Source organism: Megalobrama amblycephala, linkage group LG11 (assembly GCF_018812025.1).
Source record: "Megalobrama amblycephala isolate DHTTF-2021 linkage group LG11, ASM1881202v1, whole genome shotgun sequence".
In the NCBI taxonomy this organism is placed as follows: Eukaryota; Metazoa; Chordata; class Actinopteri; order Cypriniformes; family Xenocyprididae; genus Megalobrama; species Megalobrama amblycephala.
The window spans coordinates 35,123,218-35,141,787 of NC_063054.1; the positions used below are offsets into that span (position 1 = coordinate 35,123,218).

The 18,570-nt window shown below is 35.9% G+C and overlaps 1 protein-coding gene across 5 annotated transcripts; it reads left to right on the top strand.

The window, feature by feature from the left end:
- The first annotated feature begins 1,980 nt into the window (after positions 1-1,980).
- flvcr2b (FLVCR heme transporter 2b) lies at positions 1,981-17,262 on the top strand. Of its 5 annotated transcripts, XM_048207686.1 has the most exons (11): positions 1,981-2,889; positions 4,917-5,058; positions 7,410-7,550; positions 8,307-8,374; positions 8,515-8,618; positions 9,732-9,842; positions 9,981-10,086; positions 10,972-11,083; positions 12,052-12,107; positions 16,202-16,312; positions 16,645-16,786. In XM_048207686.1, exons 1-10 carry the CDS (start codon positions 2,338-2,340, stop codon positions 16,268-16,270), a joined length of 1,461 nt encoding a protein of 486 aa, XP_048063643.1. In that variant the 5' UTR covers positions 1,981-2,337; the 3' UTR covers positions 16,271-16,312; positions 16,645-16,786. The 5 variants fall into 5 exon arrangements, with proteins under 5 accessions (XP_048063643.1, XP_048063642.1, XP_048063644.1 ...); XM_048207685.1 differs by having other exon boundaries at positions 16,202-17,262; XM_048207687.1 differs by lacking the exon at positions 16,202-16,312 and having other exon boundaries at positions 16,645-17,262.
- Positions 17,263-18,570: the final 1,308 nt, after the last annotated feature.

Sequence of the window (18,570 nt, forward strand, 5' to 3'; positions counted from 1 at the left end):
GTTAGTTTGGGTTAAAAATCTTTAAAAGGCTTAGAAACACTGAATTATTACCAACATATGAAATTAAATTAAGGACATGCATCAGAAAAATTGGGAATGTTGGACAATAAATATATGAATATAACAGCTTGATTTTGCAGTGTTGTCTAATGTCCGTTAAAGCAAAAGTGTACAAAAGTGTGAATTATGCGATAACGGACACAGCAATGCATTATGTATTATAAGATCGTTATGTCTGAAGCTTGATCCATTAAAATGTACAATATAGAATATTTCAATTCAGACCTAAATATTATTACTATTACTCCACTAGGTCTGAAATATATTGTTCGCTGCAAACATGATGATCTTAAATTTATTAATTATTAATTTACTATTATTAAATGTGTAAAGTTGCATAAAATGGAAATACTCAATAAAGTAGGCTACATTACCTCAGATGGATGAACGGTTGGATTCCACAATAAAACATATATAAGACAATGCAACATTTACTGTAGGAGCCATACAATTTACTGGTGACAATTTAAAAAAAACTGTTCTATTGCGCTTCTGATTTGGCAGTCAAATTCGCCGATTTTGGGTGCGTAAGATGTGAAGGATTCTATGGTCCAGTTGGTATTTTCACCCCATAATGGCGGCCGCGCTACCGGAGCGCCATCTAGTGGCTGTTATTGCTGCACCAACAAGTACTTTTTATACCAAGTACAGTGTGATGTGCGCTTAGATTTGGCATCGTCTGTGTAGCCTATGCCTATTCGTGATTAATAAAAATTGCTTAATAATTATTTATGTCCATCTCTCTGAAAGTAACGAGTTCCTTACGTTACAAAGTACACTCACAACGCCAGTATAGAGGGTATGCATCGACGTCACTTTCCCGCCGGAACGCGCTCCCTCAGCTGGACTGAGTAGCAAAAGAACCTGCTGCATGACTGGATTTAATAGGGGAAACTGCGAAAACGCGAGTAAAACAAGCGAATTACACTAAAGGTTGGACTCGAAAGTGTTTCTTACAACTTGTCAAATAAACCTAATCCATGGATATTGACATGCAGCCTGGAGTCGTGTTTCCTGACATTTAAATGTGCCTGATTTGACGCTGGGGAAAAACATAAAGCAAATCTGCCTGTGAATATTTTATATAACTACAATATAGGTAGGTTTAAATCCGAGTAATCACTTATATCAATGTTATATATCGTCATATCGTCCAGCCCTAAAATATATAGTTTTATAGTATAGTATAGTTTTTGTCAGTGTAAAACACACAATTGTGCATAATATAAGATGGAAAATATTTGATATAAATTGATGATTTGTCAACATAATATATAACAATACAATATATACGGTATGATTTTACCTCAAAATCCAACAATTTGACAAAATGATAACTGCAAATCCATGTTTCTCTGCTGGAGTCGAGTTGTTTCTGTGAATTGCAGCGATACATTTGCTTCTTTTTTCGGCAGTCTTTAAATATATACCTCAGGTTTTGTGTCAAAGCTATTTGTACAGTCAATCACAAAGCTCTTTTCCGTTTTGGATGTGTTTTGTGTGTTTTTCGCGGCATTCACGCTGAAAACCAATGCTGCCACTAAGTCTTTTGCCACTTATTAGCGGGCGTGACCGCTTTTACTGTCTATGGACCGCAGTCGTAACGGTCGACGGTGACGTCACGATCGTTCCAAGATGACTTGAACCAGAGCCGTTGAAAAATTATCAATTAATTAAATAATCATATTTAACGGCTCTGACTTGAACAAACCGCTGTTTTTATAGCTATTAATTTCTCTAATTGTTTTTTTTTTTTTTTTTTTTTTTTATGTTTTTTATATTATGTCTTACATTCACAATTCGAAAGAAAGAAAAAGAAAGAAAAAATATTTTGTTCTACTTGCTCAGGAATGTCACATGACCGACACAACCGCTTTACAGTTAAGCTCCGCCCCTTTCTGGTCTTCAGTCGTTTGTAATTTCTCGTCTAGTCAGTTAGTCTTCTACGCCAGAAGCTTCAGTACTCTGGCGAAACTTTCAACGACTGTTGGAAGAGTTTTCTGTGCGGGAGCTGGAGATTTATTATATCCGAGCAGCGGATGAACATCTAAGTATTATGAGAAGTTTATCTACTAGTATTTATACTCAGGTGATAAATCATTAGTATGATATGTAAAGTAAATATTAAATTAGAACAGAGTTTGACATGATTTTTAGTACCGCATCGAGTTCCAGTAGGTTGACCGGCGTCTCCTCAACATGACATTTGTGATTCAACTTGAATGAATGAATATTTACGATTCGAAAAATATCTGAACGCGGTTGAATCGAGTGAAAATGGGTGATGAATCAAAGTCAATGGACGGAGAGGTGAATGATAATAACTATTTCTCAAAAACAGCCGTAACTGATGCTGAGGTGAGTTTTGAACATAACAGACCACAGCCGGAAACACGTTTATATAAAAAGAGATGGATTATAGTGTGTTTATTCAGCTCATATTCGCTGTGTAACTCATATCAGTGGATTCAATACGGAATCATCAACAATATCTTCATGCGCTTCTACAGTGTGGACACTTTCACCATTGACTGGATGTCTATGATATACATGTTGACGTACATTCCTCTCATTTTTCCCGTCTCGTGGCTCTTGGATAAAAAAGGTCTGAGGGTCATCGCGCTCGTGGCCGCAGCTTTGAACTGCGCGGGCACGTGGATCAAGGTGGCCAGCGCGAGACCGGACCTTTTTCCGGTGACATTTTTGGGTCAGTTCACGTGCTCCGTGGCTCAGGTGTTTATTCTCGGGATGCCCTCGCGCATCGCATCGGTGTGGTTCGGGTCGGATGAGGTGTCCACTGCGTGCTCCATCGGGGTCTTCGGAAATCAGGTGGGTTTCAAAAGAATAATAATAATATTGCGCATTTAACTGTAACGGAAGTGTGTAATTGCTGCGCCACTAGCGGCATTAAGCGTAATTACAAAAATAATGACTGTTTCCACACAGGTATCCTGAACACTCCCCTATTGCTATTGGTCAGAAAACAGATAGTCCCGCCCCCACTCCCTCGTCATTGGTTGAGCCATTGTTGTGCTAAGTTGAGATTTCTCAATTGAGTCTAAATAAAGTCTTTAGGTGCGTCCCAATTCGCGTACTTGTGCACTATTCTATGACGTTTTTAAGTACAAATAGTGAAGTAGTGCGTTCACACTGAAAATTCCAAAAAGAAAAAGTGCACTTTAAATACCCGGATGGTGCACTAAATTAACGGAAAAAACGAAGTGTGGAATGTTGGACACTTCGTGCACTCAACTGTCGCAGCTTTAATTACGTAACGGAGGGGAAGGGAGGATCGGACTCCGTTGTTAAATGACAAAATAACCTCATACAATTCACGCACTACATGGATGAGTGCATAGTGCACAAGTACATAGTGTATAGTGCGTCATTTGGGACGCAACTTTTAGTTTTCATCGGCTAGGGGTTTTCAAACGTTTTAATGCCACGGACCTTCAGATGATCCTCTTGCGAGAGACCCCATTCCTAAAATATAAAAGGCAACTATAAATATTATTTTCATATATAAAGAATCAACGTATACAGTAAAAATACTATGAATATGTGTAAAATATTATCTGGAAAATATATAAATATTTAAATTTCCTCACAACCTTTCCTTTACAGCCTTTCATCACTTTTAGCAAACATATAATGCTCTCTAAAGACTCGCTCTTGTTATACAGAGAAACCTTGAAGCTTGAGCTATAATGCAGCTTATATTACTTATTCGCTCTATATGATGAAATATATTTAAGATTCAATACCTATGAATAAAATTTAATCTTAACACTATTATAAGGCCACTTAGAGTATGTGATTTTTGCTTATCTATGGTTTCAGTTGTTGGTTTCTACAAGTTTTGTAAATTTAGAATGAATTTTAGTATGAAAGTTAATGATGAATTGGTTCATATGTAGATTTCACGGACAAATTTGTGCATATGCACATTTAATGAATGAGACCAATCCCAGCAAACATTTGGACGTTTAATGACCATTGAAAAGAAGTCCTTTGTCCGTCTTTGACGTCCGTCTTTGACGTTTTGTTATTACATAATATAATTAATGAAGTATTATATATTGAACTACACGTAACTAAAGGTCAAAGTAACAATTACACATGCGACCCCAGAGAATTGTAGAAATGTATAATGTACAAACGTATCTGAATGCATTTTTAGGAAATTTTCTGTTACATATTTTTACCGATTTAATGCCGTCCAACCGCGACTATTTTTGGCCAGGGACACGACATTGCCGTCGGACCAATACTTGCTGGGATTGTCTAATTAAGAACATTTGAACTTATTTCACTTTCAAAATACATATTTTATTTATATATATATATATATATATATATATATATATATATATATATATATATATATATATATATATATATATTTTTTTGTTTGTTTTTTCATTGATTATGCTATTTTTCTCAAAACTTTTCTATGGGTCCCTGAAACTCAGTTTGAAAACCTCTGTTTTAAGCCAAGAAAAATGGAGAACGAGCACAGGATGAAACAATAATGTTGAATCAATGCCAGTGATGTTTAATGAGCAACCACATAATTGCATGACAAAGTCTTCAGTGTCCCAGACAGCAACATAGTGTGGCCCAGATCCGGCCCACATCCGGTACATGTGGATTACAGGTGGACCAGATGTGTGCCGGATCTGGGCCACACTATTGTTGCTGTTAGGGAAGGCCATTGCTAGCGAGTGCAATTTTAAAAGCACAACTATTTTTGCAATCAATTAAAGCTGGAAGTGCTGCATTTGTGTAGTTGTGTTCAGTATGTAGGCCATGCACTGCTTTGTTTTGAACCTCACAGATGTCCGTGTTCCTTTCAGTTGGGGATTGCCATTGGCTTCCTCGTTCCACCAATACTGGTTCCAAATGTGGACGATCTGGACGAGTTAGCGTCTCACATCAGAGTCATGTTCTACATCACGGCGGGTGTGGCCACATTCTTGTTTGTGTTGGTTGTCATCGGTAAGTGCAAATGTTAGTTATACTAATATCACAATATTGTTCTGTTCCAAAACACAGTGAGCTGCTTACTTAGGGAGTATTTTAAAACATGTTCCTGACATGAAGGTTACCAAAAGATACACAAATTAAAGATACCAAAAGATATACAAATTAAAGGGATAGCTCACCTAAAAATTATGTCTTCAGTTACTCACTCTCATGTCGTTCCAAACCCATAAGACTTTCATTCATCTTCTAAACACGTGAATATTTTTTAATGAAATCTGAGAAATTTCTGTCTGACAGTTCAAATTAAATGCCTAAATTAAGTCTCTTCATCATTATGTCTCTTCAGAAGACAATCACTCAGATTTCATTAAAAATATCCTTGTGTTCTATGGACGAACAAGTTTTATGGGTTTTGGATGATATGAGAATGAGTAAATGATGACAGAATTTAAATTTTTGGGTGAACTATCCCTTTAATTCTGATGCATTATATCTTCTTTTAGCCAAAACAATGTATGTGTCCTTAACAGAAAAGACAATCCCAGAATGTATTGTGAAGTATTCAGAGAAACATAAATCCCAGATAGCAAATAATGCAAGAGAAATTAAAATAGATTATTGCTTAAGTATTGTGCAACTATCTTAAAAAACTGATTAATATCAATACAGTGATTCTGTCTTAAAAGAGTGTTTCTTAGAAATTTATATACATAGTAATAAATAAATTATCAATGTGACTGTAATTTTGGTAGTCTGCTTGTACGAGTATAAACGGAGTACGTTAGTGCTTGTTGATGATAATCTGACCTTTAGCACAAATGACAAGAGGAAGGGGAAATGAGATAATTTTTTTCTTTCACTTTAAACGTATTTTGTTCACTCTTAATATGCTCTTTGTTTCAGCCTTTTGTAAATGCTGAGCTTCCCATTTTTATCTTGACATGACCATAAAACCTACTGTCACATTTTGAGGAACACTCACATGCATTCAGTTCTGCTCTCACAAGCAAAAATGTTTGTCTAGACAATAAAAAGAAGAAAATCGCAAGATATTAGCATGGCTTAAGGTCGCCCAAAAACATACTCGGCCTCATGTCATTCCAAACATGTATGACTTATTTTTCCATGGAACACAAAAGGAAGTCTTTAAGTCTGTCTGTTAAGTCATCATATGGTGCTTTTTGTCATTTTTGGAGCTCCCTTCCTTATTTTAATCGTATATCAATGAACACCTGCTAACATTTCCTTTGTGGTCCATGAAAGAAAATAAACTCATGCAACCTGCAACAACATGATGGTGAGTTATGATCACATACATTTTATTTTTAGGTGAACTGTTCTCTTAATTTCCCTTAAAATAAACAGTTTAGCTGGTCTGTTATTTAATTCTTTATTAAAGAACAAGCCCAGCAGGTTCTAGTGTTTCTGTCTTATAGTTCTACAGCTCACATCCTGCTGCAGAGGTTCTAATATCTAGTGCTTGTTTGATAAAGCAAATATGACAGAGTTCAGTCACCTGCAGCTTTGGGGACAGCAGGCTAAATTTTTACTCAAACACAAATATTCCCAGATGTCATAACATGGTGAATTCCTTCAGCCATATTTCCACTCAAATGCACAACTGGCCTTTATTTCATTCTTTAGAATTTAAGCATTTTTTTTCTTTAACTTATTTAAGACTTCTTTTCTTTTTAAATGATTTAAATGATCAAACATATTTGCTTTGTGCCAAAACCTCACCATCTTGGATGAATGTTTTCCAATGCATTCTGGGATTGCCTGAAAATACAGTGATTCTGTCTTAAAAGAGTGTATCTTAGAAAGCTTTGCCAAAAAGAGTGTATCTTAGAAGGCTTTATTTTACTGCCTATATTTTGTTACAGCCTTCTTGTCCTTTTTATTTATATTTTTATATTAATTTATATTATGATGTTGTCTAGGTTGCAGTGTCATTTTAGTATTATTTATTTACTATTATAGAATTTATTCATATTTTGAATTAGTTTTAATTTAAAAAAATTTTAGTTTAAAATTATTTAGTAAATTTGTTATTTGATCCTTTTACGCTATTTTGTTAGGCATCGTTTTTATTTGTTTTTTATATTTCTATTTATATATGTCTATATTTTATTTATATTTCTAGTTTAGTAATTTTAGTACTTCAACTTAAACTTATTTGTCGCAGTTAGTTTTTCACTGAATATTTAATTTTTATTTCAATTACAGAAAACAATTTATAGTTTAGTTTTCATTAACAATAAGCTTGAGAGCTGTAGTGTCCAGTTACACAATGGAACTGAACTCAGATCAGTGCTGAAAAGTTTTGGTGACTGGACAAGTTTGTGTTTTTATGTTCTTGTCAGTGTTTCAGGAGCGTCCGGAGATCCCTCCCACCCATGCTCAGGCCGCGGCTCGGCAGATCTCTCCGGAGAGCTACTCGTATACAGCCTCCATCTTCAGACTGCTCCGCAACAAAGCCTTCATCCTCCTCGTCATCACTTATGGTAAATGTCACTCTATGCACAACGGAGCCATTCAGAGCCTCAAACTGGGGTTCATTATGCTTGCTGCCAGTTAAACACAGTCATAGTGTGTTACTGAAAACATTAAAATGAATAGTTCCATAGTGCAGTGTGCTAATGTAAGCATCTCTATTGCTGTTGCTCATACTTGGGCTTTGTGATTTGAACATGCTCCTAACACTAACTAATAAATTTCAGCACATAATTTGTCCTGCTACAGACATAAATGATTCCTCAGATCATGCATGTGCAGTTATTTACAGTCATAGTCACATGGTGCACTATAAAATGCAAAAACAATTCTGTAGTCTTACACTGAAGGGACTTCCTTAAGTGCTAGCTAACCCCAAAATGAAAATTCTGTCAATAATTACTCACCCTCATGTCATTCCACACCCGTAAAACTTTCGTTCTTCTTTGGAAGACAAATATAATAATTTGTTAATATACTAAATTAACACTGCACAATGAGTTCATGATCCATCTGCACAGTGCACAAATATACACACACACAACCCTGTGTAACACTGGCGCTGGAAACATTTAACCTGGCTGAACATTGACAGAAATAATCCTGCAGGAATGCAAAGCTCTTTATGTCTTTACAACTGCTTCAGAAATGTGAAGACATTTACTGCTTACTAGATACACATCAAATCAATAGTCTGAAACAAGACTTTTTCGGCAGGCTTTTTTTAATGCTTTTTTATGTTTTTAACTTCATCTGTCTTTCCTCAGGGCTGAATGTTGGCTGTTTCTATGCTGTCAGTACGCTTCTCAACCGAATGATCATTGAGCACTATCCTGTAAGTCCCTCCGGCTATCCAACCAATCATGAAAACCCATGACCTACACTCAATACACATAACTCAAGTGATTCCAGTGATGTTTAACTTCATGTGGTAAAACAGAGAATGCATGTAAAAGTTTGCTCTGGTTTTAACAGGGAGAGGAGGTGAACGCCGGCAGGATCGGCCTCACCATTGTGATCGCTGGAATGGTGGGTTCCCTCATTTGTGGAATCTGGTTAGACCGATCTAAAACATACAAGTAAGAGGCTCCTAACAGAGAAATGTCCTTCAGGCAGTGACAGTGCTTGATAAACATTTGTCTTCATTCCTCTTTAAAGAGAAGTGTGTTATTAAGTCCTTCCCTCCTGTGAGTCTGTTCATATGCTTTGTTTTAGTGTGTTTTTCCAGGTGTTTGCCTCTTTGACTTAGACCTCAGTGACCCCGTGACCTTTTTGACCCCCTCGCAGCACGTCTTCCCCTCCTGGGCATTGTGATGTTTCTTTTGTTCAGCTTTGTTTACACTTATTACCATGTACCACTCTCACATTACTGAACTGAAATATCAGATTAATAATACAATTAATGGGCGTATCTTCAACTTCAGGCCTTTTGTGTTACTGGAGTGAATTTTTATTAAAAATGTTTTTTGCTTTTTTTTAAATGCCTTTGATGTATACACTACCATTCAAAATTTGTGGTCAGTAAGCTTTTTTAATGTTTTTGAAAGAAGTCTCTTCTGCTCACCAAGGCTTCATTTATTCAATCAAAAATACAGTAAAAACAGTAATATTGTGAAATATTTTTACAATTTCAAATAACCAGTTTCTATTTGAATAGATTTTAAAATGTAATTTATTCCTGTGATCAAAGCTGAATTTTCTGCATCATTACTCCAGTCTTCAGTGTCACATGATCCTTCAGAAATCATTCTAATATACTGATTTGATGCTCAGGAAACATTTTACTATTATTATTATTATTGTTGAAAACAGTTGTGCTGCTTCATATTTTTGTGAAAACCATGATACATTTTTTTGTAGGATTCTTTCAATTCAATTTATGGATCCTTGATGAATAAAAGTATTTTTTTCTTAAAAAAAAAAAAAAATCCAGAACGATCCAAAAAGATCCAAACAGTCGATCTTAAAAATATGAAAACAACTAATTTCCAGATTTATAATCCAGAACTAATCCAGATATTTATCAGATGCTGTTTTACTAAAGCAACTGAAATGGTATTTCTGGATCTACATGTATTTGCAGCTACTTTGAATGATATGATCAGACTCTCTTGTTCAATACTAGGACATGTTGGATCCTAATGGAGGATTTGACCTGTGTCCCATGTCTCTGTTTTGTGATGTCTCCACAGACAAACCACTCTAGCTGTGTATCTTATGTCCCTTGTGGGTATGGTGATTTATGCTTTTACCTTGGATTTGGGTCACCTGTGGGTGGTCTTTATCACAGCGGGAGCCCTCGGGTATGAGAAGATTTTATTGTTGTTCACGCTATGCATGGCCAGATAAAATTTGCAAATAAAAATATCTTTTTGTCATTTTTTTAAAAAATGTGAAAAACCAAAAGTTTTGCCCAAAACCTTTTTGTTTGTGTGTTACAGGTTCTTCATGACGGGTTATCTTCCTCTCGGTTTTGAGTTTGCCGTCGAGTTGACTTACCCAGAGTCTGAGGGGACGTCTTCAGGGCTTCTAAACTGCTCTGCACAGGTCTGTGGGTGATATTTATAAAATAAATTAACAAATTAATTACAAAAATAAATAAATAAAATACTAGTAGTGAAATAAACATCCATATGGATTACATGAGCAATAAGGTACAAAAATTAAAGGTGAATGATGGAGGCATAATGCCAGCAGGGGTCACTCATACTTTATATCAAAAATAAATGGTTAGTTTTGCTGAGATACATAAAAAATATACTGTCAAAACTGTACTAAGTATTATATTGCTAAAGCTGGGCTCAGACCGATTATGAAATCTGGTTGCATCACACCCATAAGAAGAATCTTTACAGATTGTCTTCTCTCAAATCTCAAACATGCGCACACTACAAGACAAATCATGGCCCATCACACACTACAAGATATTATTACGATTATCATGCCAAAGGGAGCACCTCACGTGATCCCACAAAGAAGTGAATGAAAACAAAATGAATATTATCTGTTCTTCAGCAAGAACTGGAAGTGAGATTTTAACTTCCCATTTTAATATCTTTTAACAGTAGTATAGGCTAGCTAACGTTAGACTCAAGGTATAAAATGTTTACTATGACATCTCAGCATGTTTGCGTTAGCTTATAGCACTAGCAGATTTCTACACTGACACAGTAAGTTCAAAACTGAGGCGATTTCTCCTCAGCTCTTCTCTTTGTCTGTACGTGTTTCATTAGATTTTAAAGTAGTTGTACAATGATGCATAGATCTTTTCAGTGAAGCGGTCATAGTCATGCTTAAATTAAATTAAAACACGGTTATTGACCAGCAGCAAGGAGCAGAACTATCCGTTTTATAATCAGAGTTTTATGTTATTTTATAGAGTTTATATGCAGTTACCAACAATCCTAATAAACGTTGTGTTTCTTACTGCAGGTATTTGGGATCATATTTACGATCTGTCAGGGGAAAATCATGGATTCGTTCAATACGCTGGCTGGAAATCTCTTCCTGTGTGCGTTCCTGCTGATAGGAACCTTCATTACAGGTGCAGATCGCTCAATGCTCATCTACCTGACTAGTTGTTCCTCTTTAATTCAGTGTTGAGTTTATACTTGAGGGATTGTGAAACTACTTTGTTTTTTTTACTCTGGATCTATGAACTGTAGTTGTTTTAAAATGTTTTGATTCCTGGTGCTTCTTGGAAAGCATTCTATTAAAATTCATGCTGCATGAGTGACATTATGAAAGCTACGGTGTCCTCTAAAGTTTCAGTTAATGTATGAGCTATTAAACACACAGAAAAAAAAACACTGGACTGAGTAAATATAGAATAAGCTACAAAATCCTTCAGGGTACAAACACAGAACCAAATCTCTGTAGGTAGATTTTAATCAAATGATTGAACTGTGTTCTCAGGACAAGGGTGGCAAATTGTCACATTTTAAATGTTATAAAATTATACATGTGAATTACAATAGTGTACAATAATGTTCACTGCGGTTATATAGATTGTTCTTATGGACAATTGAAATACTTCCTAGTTAATATTCAACAAACTGTCCAGGCAATAAGAGTTCATGTGGAGAAATTATACAGTCCTTCATATAACATTGATGCGTAGAGGTACAAAGTTTTTACTTTCTCTGTTAACAATGAATGAGATCTCAAAAGTCCAACCAGAATTATCTTCCACGTAAACTTAGCCAAACCCACTGATGGGTCATCATGGATGTGTCACCCATGGGAATTAAACCTAATAATTATAATTATTATTATTTTGCAATGCATAAAAATATACTTGTATAAAAAAATTAAAAATATTATTTCTTTCTTTTGATTTTTGGAACTAAATATGATCTGGACAGGTTCTTTGAGGGATTCATCCATTTATATTCACAATTCAATTGCTGATTGGATAGACTAGAGCTCACAGGATGCATTAGTCATCTTAGCAGATGTGTGAATGTTAAAGCTGTCGTAATGCTTGTCTCATGTTTCTGTTCTTTATCTCAGCCTGTATTAAGTCAGATCTGCGCAGACAGTTGGCAAACCAGCAAGCACTGGCAGCTGTAAGTATCAAACCAAACCTGCAAAACAGTAACCCATTTACACCTGCCCTCCATCTCTCCTCTATAACACAAGCAGATTAACACTATATGAGATATATTTGTGATAGAAAGCAGATTAAAGGGTTAGTTCATCCAAAAATGAAATTTCTATCATTAATTACTCACCCTCATGTTGTTTGAAACCCGTAAGACCTTCGTTCATCTTTGGAATACAAATTAATACATTTTTGATGAAATTCGAGGGTTTCTGAACCACACATAGGCTGCAACGTCATTACACGTTTTGAGGTCCAGAAAGGTATTAAAGTCATCGTTAAAATAGTCCATGTGACTGCAGTGGTTCAACCTTTATGTTATGAAGCGACAAGAATACTTTTTGTGCCCAAAAATAAAACAAAAATAATGACTTTATTCAACAATTTTATCTCTTCCCTGTCATTCTCCTACGCTTTTGACATAGTAAACGCAGTTCAGATCTTCAAGGTTCTGCGTCAGAACGCCAGCTCATTATTGGCCTGCGTCAGCATCACATGCATGCATAGTGCTACTCACATGTACAGCGTCGACCAATACTGAGCCCGCGTTCAGACATAAACACAGAAGCGCTGCACTGCGTTCCCTACGTCAAAAGCGTATTATATTAGTATATTAAAAGTATTCTCGTCACTTTATAAGATTAAGGTTGAACCACTATTTTAACAATGTCTTTATTACCTTTCTGGACCTCAAAAGGTGCAATAACGTCGCTGCCTATGTGTGGTTCAGAAACCCTCAGATTTCATCAAAAATATCTTAATTTGTGTTCTGAAGATGAACGAAGGTCTTACAGGTGTGGAACGACATGAGGGTGAGTACTTAAAGACAAAAATTCATTTTTTGGGGGGTGAACTAATCCATTAAAGGGGACCTATTATGCCCCATTTTACAAGATGTAAAATAAGTATGTGAAGTTTTAGATCTAAATACCTCACAGATAATTTTTTATAGCATGTTAAAATTGCCGCTTTTAGTGGTTAAGCAAAAACGAGCCGTTTCAGTGTGGTCCCTTTAAATGCAAATGAGCTGCTGCGATCGGCCTAAGAGGGCGGAGCTTCAAGAGCTGATTCTCTGGTGACAGGATTCAGTCAGAACGCACAATAATGTCAGAAACTGTGAATATATGCTGCATGGAGATAGAACAGGTATAGTTTAGTTCAATTACGGTTATAACTTATATTGTCTTCTTTTTTTTAATCCACTATATTAATGTCTGAATGATGGCCAAAACTATACAGATGAGTTTTATGACGTTTATTGTACTTCACACAAAATATGAAGCATCCATTTTCACTCTAGAAAATCACTGTAAGAGCTTAATAAAACACAGTGCAAGTGTGCATTAAAATATTATCCATAAGCTCTCTCTTTTCCCTTGTATTATCATCACCAACATACACAGCGAAGAACACAGAAACACTTGTTACAACTAACAGTAAACAAATATATAAAGACCTTATGCCTTTCGGGTGGTGCTTAATAAACTTTATACCCGTAAATAAACTCAGATGAACTGTAATAAAGTGCTCTCACCTTCATTACTGCCGTATCCAGTATCACTCTGGAGACTGTAAGCTGGATCACGAACAGTTTTTACTTGTATATCCTTGAGTAGCATATTTTTAGGACAGTTTCTGTTTTGTATTGTCCCTTTGTATTGATATATTTGTTCACTAAGCAGTCCAGTGTGAAATGATTTGGGCAGACATACACGAATTTCGGCAGAACTGTGGGAGCATTTTCCTGGAAAACCAAGTGAATCCACCTCGTTTTCAGCAGCTCAGATTTCGGGAGTAAATGAAGAGAGCTTTGTAGATTAATCCATCCAGCTACAGAACACCTAAAACGCTTGGGAGACATTCTCGTCAGCAAAGACTATAGAATAACACAAGATGTGTCACTCGTATTATTTTGAATGGGAGAAAGTGTAACGCGCAATATGGCGGAATAAGTCCCGCCTTCTAAATAAGAGCCAATCGCTGACTGGTAAAGTCTTCGCGTCACTTCAGCGGCCGTTAGAATCACCGGTTTCTATAGAAACAGTCAGACATGCGCCTCCGAAGAGACGCGCATTTAGGTCTGCGCATGCGCATTAGCTTGATCCAGCCTGAATTCGAATGATCCAATGATCCAGTCATGATTCGAGCGTTTAGAAACTACATTTATGAGCCGGTTGTTGTTAGATTTCATTGTTGATTTCAAATATGAAATTTAATCGTAAGGTTGGCGAACAGTTTTGGAGAATTTGATGTTTCTCCATTCAAAGAGATTGCATGATGCCCAGGATGCCCGAGAGGCGTTTCAAAGATGGCCGCCGAGTGACTTGTCTTAAAGGGACTTTGTCGTCAGTGCAGCAATGGCGGACTCGCTGTGAACGAGCTCAGGGCGGGTCTATGTTCAAACGTCAGTGTCTGTCAACATTCGTGGGTGGGGCCTGTGGCTTTTGTGAACTCACACTGCCAGGGATCTGGAAACGGCTTGTTCTGAGACACTGCTTGTGATTTATGCTGATTAAAAAAAAAAAGGAGTGGGTGGATTTTTATCACTATAGGGCGGTTGTGTACACACACTGCCAACACACATTTATATCCAAACAAAAGTGAATTTTGCATAATAGGTTCCCTTTAAGGTTTACATGACCAAGTTCATGTTTTGTGTTTTCTGCAAATGTATGTCTCTTGTTTGGCTAAATTATGAACTTTTTACAGCCACTAACATGTACTGATACTAGAGAAAATGACTCTCCTGTTTTTTCTGTATTTTTGTGTTTTATCCTGATCTCCAGTGATTTCACTCAGTCGACTGTTGAATGTGTTCATTAGGTGGTCGTTGTAGTTTATTAGCTTTTGTTTCAAAGGTTTACAGCAGGAATGTGACCGCGTTCCTGCAGTATTTTCGAGGGTCTTCAGCCCAGCAGCTTCTGTGGCGCTTTGAACTTTTTGTGTTGACATTCCAGCCCTGTGAATGGATGATACGCAGGAAATACCGGCCCTATTAACACATTTCATCCTGTTCTTCACTATCACTCCTCTTCATCTTTACATGCTGTATCACATTCCCTTGTTCCACACGTCCCATTCACGTTCCAATTTCCCATCATCTAGTTCTGTTTTTCCACTCATCTCATTGCCTCTTTCCTCTTATAAATGCTACTGTTCAAAAGATTGGGGTCTTTAAGATATATATATATATATATATATATATATATATATATATATATATATATATATATATATATATATATATATATATATATATGTGTGTGTGTGTGTGTGTATATATAATATATTTCAAAGTTTAAAGTTTTTCAAAGTTTTCATATATATATATAGTTTTCAAAAGAAATCTCTTCTCACAAAGGCTGTATTTAATTGATCAAAAATAGAATATTATGAAAAAATATTACAATTTAAAATAACTGTTATTTATTTGAACATATTTTATTAAAATGTAATGTATTCCTAAATTTTCAGCATCGTTACTCCAGTCTTCAGTGTCAAATGATCCTTCAGAAATCATTCTAATATTCTGATTTGCTGTTCAATAAGTATTTATATAAATTATAAATATTTTAATAAATTATTATCAATGTTGAAAACAGTGCTGCTTAATATTTTGTGGAAACCATGATACATTTATTTTCAGGATTTTTTGATGAATACAAAGTTCAAAAGAGCAGCATTTATTTGAAATAGAAATCTTCTGAAACATTATAAATCTCTTTACTGTCACTTTTGATCAATTTAATGCATCCTTGCCGAATAAAAGTATTCATTTACTTTGAAAAACCCGTTGAGTGGTAGTAAAATTGCCCTTCTTTCCACTCATCCCATCTTTTTTCTGCTTATGTTCACAACCTCCACTCATCTCATCCCTCTTTTTCTACTCAACCTTTCCAACTCTCTTCTTATCCCATTGTTTTCCATTCATCCTGAACGTTTCTCCTCTGCTCGTTTTGTTCCCCAATTTCTGCTCATCTTGTTCTCTGTTGTAGTTTCATATCTGTTCAACTCTACTCGTGTTCACAGATCAGTGTGTTTGCGTGTGTGTGTCTACAGGCAGCGTTGGGCAGGACAGACGTTCAGGATCACAGTGGGACGTCTCTCCTCCCCTCCTCACACATGTGATCAATCAATCACTGCCTGATTTTATTGCTCACTGTGGTTCAGGTATGGGCGGCACATGTGATCAGCCGCTCGATGATCACACACTCGATGAGCTTTGTTTTAATTATCGCTTATAAAGTGATTCAGATTTGCTTTTGATTCTCAGTGTGTCCAGTCAATTTTAGTCCAATTTTAATTATTTTTGTCTGCGCTATCTGAACGCTTCGCCCTTGAGCTGTGTGTGTGTTAACTATAGCATGGTCTGCACTAACATTTAACCTTCATTTAATCCACTAACACACTAACTGTCCTCCAGTGGATGTGTGCATGAATGCCATCAGGGGGCGCCGTTTCACTGTGATATTTATTACTAATGATGTGTTTTGTGTTTGTAGGGCCATTTGGAAACATCACCAGCACAAGCTTTTGAAGCCAAACTCTAATGTGATCATGGAACGGATTGTGTAGCATTTGTCATTTTTGTTTGACACTGTTTATCTTTTATAGTTTGTAACCAGCCTTGAATTTCGCCTGAGTTCTTCTGTGACATTTGAATCAGGATGTATTATGTGTGTTTGTGTGTTTACTTGTATTGTGTCTAGCCTTTATAACAGCCAGGGATTGACTGAGAAGTCTTTGTTTGTTTGTTTCATATGGTGTGATCATTTGTGTTTAATTGATCACTAATCATCTCATTAGGACATATTCTAATTTTAAACTAGTTTATCAATTTCTGATTTAAATTATTAATGTTAACATTTTTCTTGAAACAATTTTTTATGGAAACTTATATAAAAAAAAAAAATCTGCAATGAAACCCATTGGAACGTGAAATGTTTCAGTATTATTTTAACTTGATATAAACCAAATCTGTTTCCAAATCTATGCAGTAATATGTAATGAATAACTGTTTCAGTATTTTTTATACAGTTGTTTTGTATTTTGACCCTACTTAAAGTACTATAAGTCCATCTAAACAAATTGTAATGAATAAAATGACTCTAACATCTAAAGCCCTTTTCTGTTATATTATTATTATTATTATTTTTAAGTGTTAAAAAGTAAAACATTTGTAGCAGAATTTTTGTATTCATAACTATACAAAATTTTATATAATATATATATATATATGCATATGTAAGCAATAAGGTACTGGAGGCTGTGCTGTAACATGAGTAAGTCACGGCTGAAGGGCGTTGTTAGGCACGACGTTGTCGTGGAAATTCTCAATACATATCTGACTTCACCACTGACAATTTAAACAACTCCTAGTTGTTAATACTACAGTATCTCGAGGTAATTCCCTGAATTCCTGAATACTTACAATAAAATCCAATACTTCCCTAAAGTATGGTGACGGCGTCCCGTCAAGAAGCTACTATCACTACCTCAATCGCACTTGGCTGTTACTTTTGTTGTCTTTTGAGTGTAGAATCTTTAGTACTTCTATTCCTCACTACCTCAATCACACTTTAGCTGTTACTTTTGTTGTCTTTTGAACGTAGGATCTTCTATTTCTCAGCTGCGCAGCATATACCTGACGCGACTTCCAAGTTGCTCTTTGTAGAAATGAAGTTTTATTTATGGCCAGGAGATCACTGGTCACAACAACCAAGTGAGTCTCAATGAATAGAAAGATACATGCACATTTAAGTCTTACAGTTGAGTAAAAATCAATGTCTTCATCACTGTGATTTGTTCTGGTGATTGGTTTGTAATGACCTAAGCTAATCATGTGACTGGTCTTTGACCTGAGCATCCTTAGTCTGCATTTTCTGTACATTTCATGTTGACATCAAATATTTCCATCACATTCCCCCCCTGATCGTTTTTATACGATCACATTCTCAAATCCGGTTGCATTATCTCAAATGACCTGCTTTTGACCTTCATCTTCCCATATAGTTTCTTTCTAGAATCCTCTGATCTTCAGCTCTCTCTGTTCTCCAAGTATCAAAAGCATTTTCCTCCAACTTAATAATTTGTACATACAGTCCTTCCCGCTCTCCTAATACTTCTTGAATTAACTTTTTCATTAATGCATGAATGCATTTAGCAGTACATAAAATTGCAAGTGCTATGATAAGCAGAATAAGTAATAAAAGCATAAAACAAACTTTGTAATTGATCCTAAAAATTGAGATAACATTATTACTGGAATTGTTATTGCACAAAATCAGAATCATTTGCTGGCCCAAAGTTGATCCCAGACTCCATGCTTGTCTGGTTGGCCCCACAGATGTCTCAACATTTTCATTTCAGAGATGTTGCGAGATCTTTTCAGCAGGTGTAGTTCCTCAGCTCTGTTTACATGTTGTCAG

What these genes read in the sequence shown, in the direction of transcription:
- flvcr2b (XM_048207684.1), top strand. Translation starts at nt 2,338, where the DNA reads ATGGGTGATGAATCAAAGTCAATGGACGGAGAGGTGAATGATAATAAC. An exon ending in TCGGGGTCTTCGGAAATCAG is followed by an intron (nt 2,890 to 4,916) that starts GTGGGTTTCAAA and finishes TGTTCCTTTCAG; the next exon opens with TTGGGGATTGCCATTGGCTT. An exon ending in CCTCCTCGTCATCACTTATG is followed by an intron (nt 7,551 to 8,306) that starts GTAAATGTCACT and finishes GTCTTTCCTCAG; the next exon opens with GGCTGAATGTTGGCTGTTTC.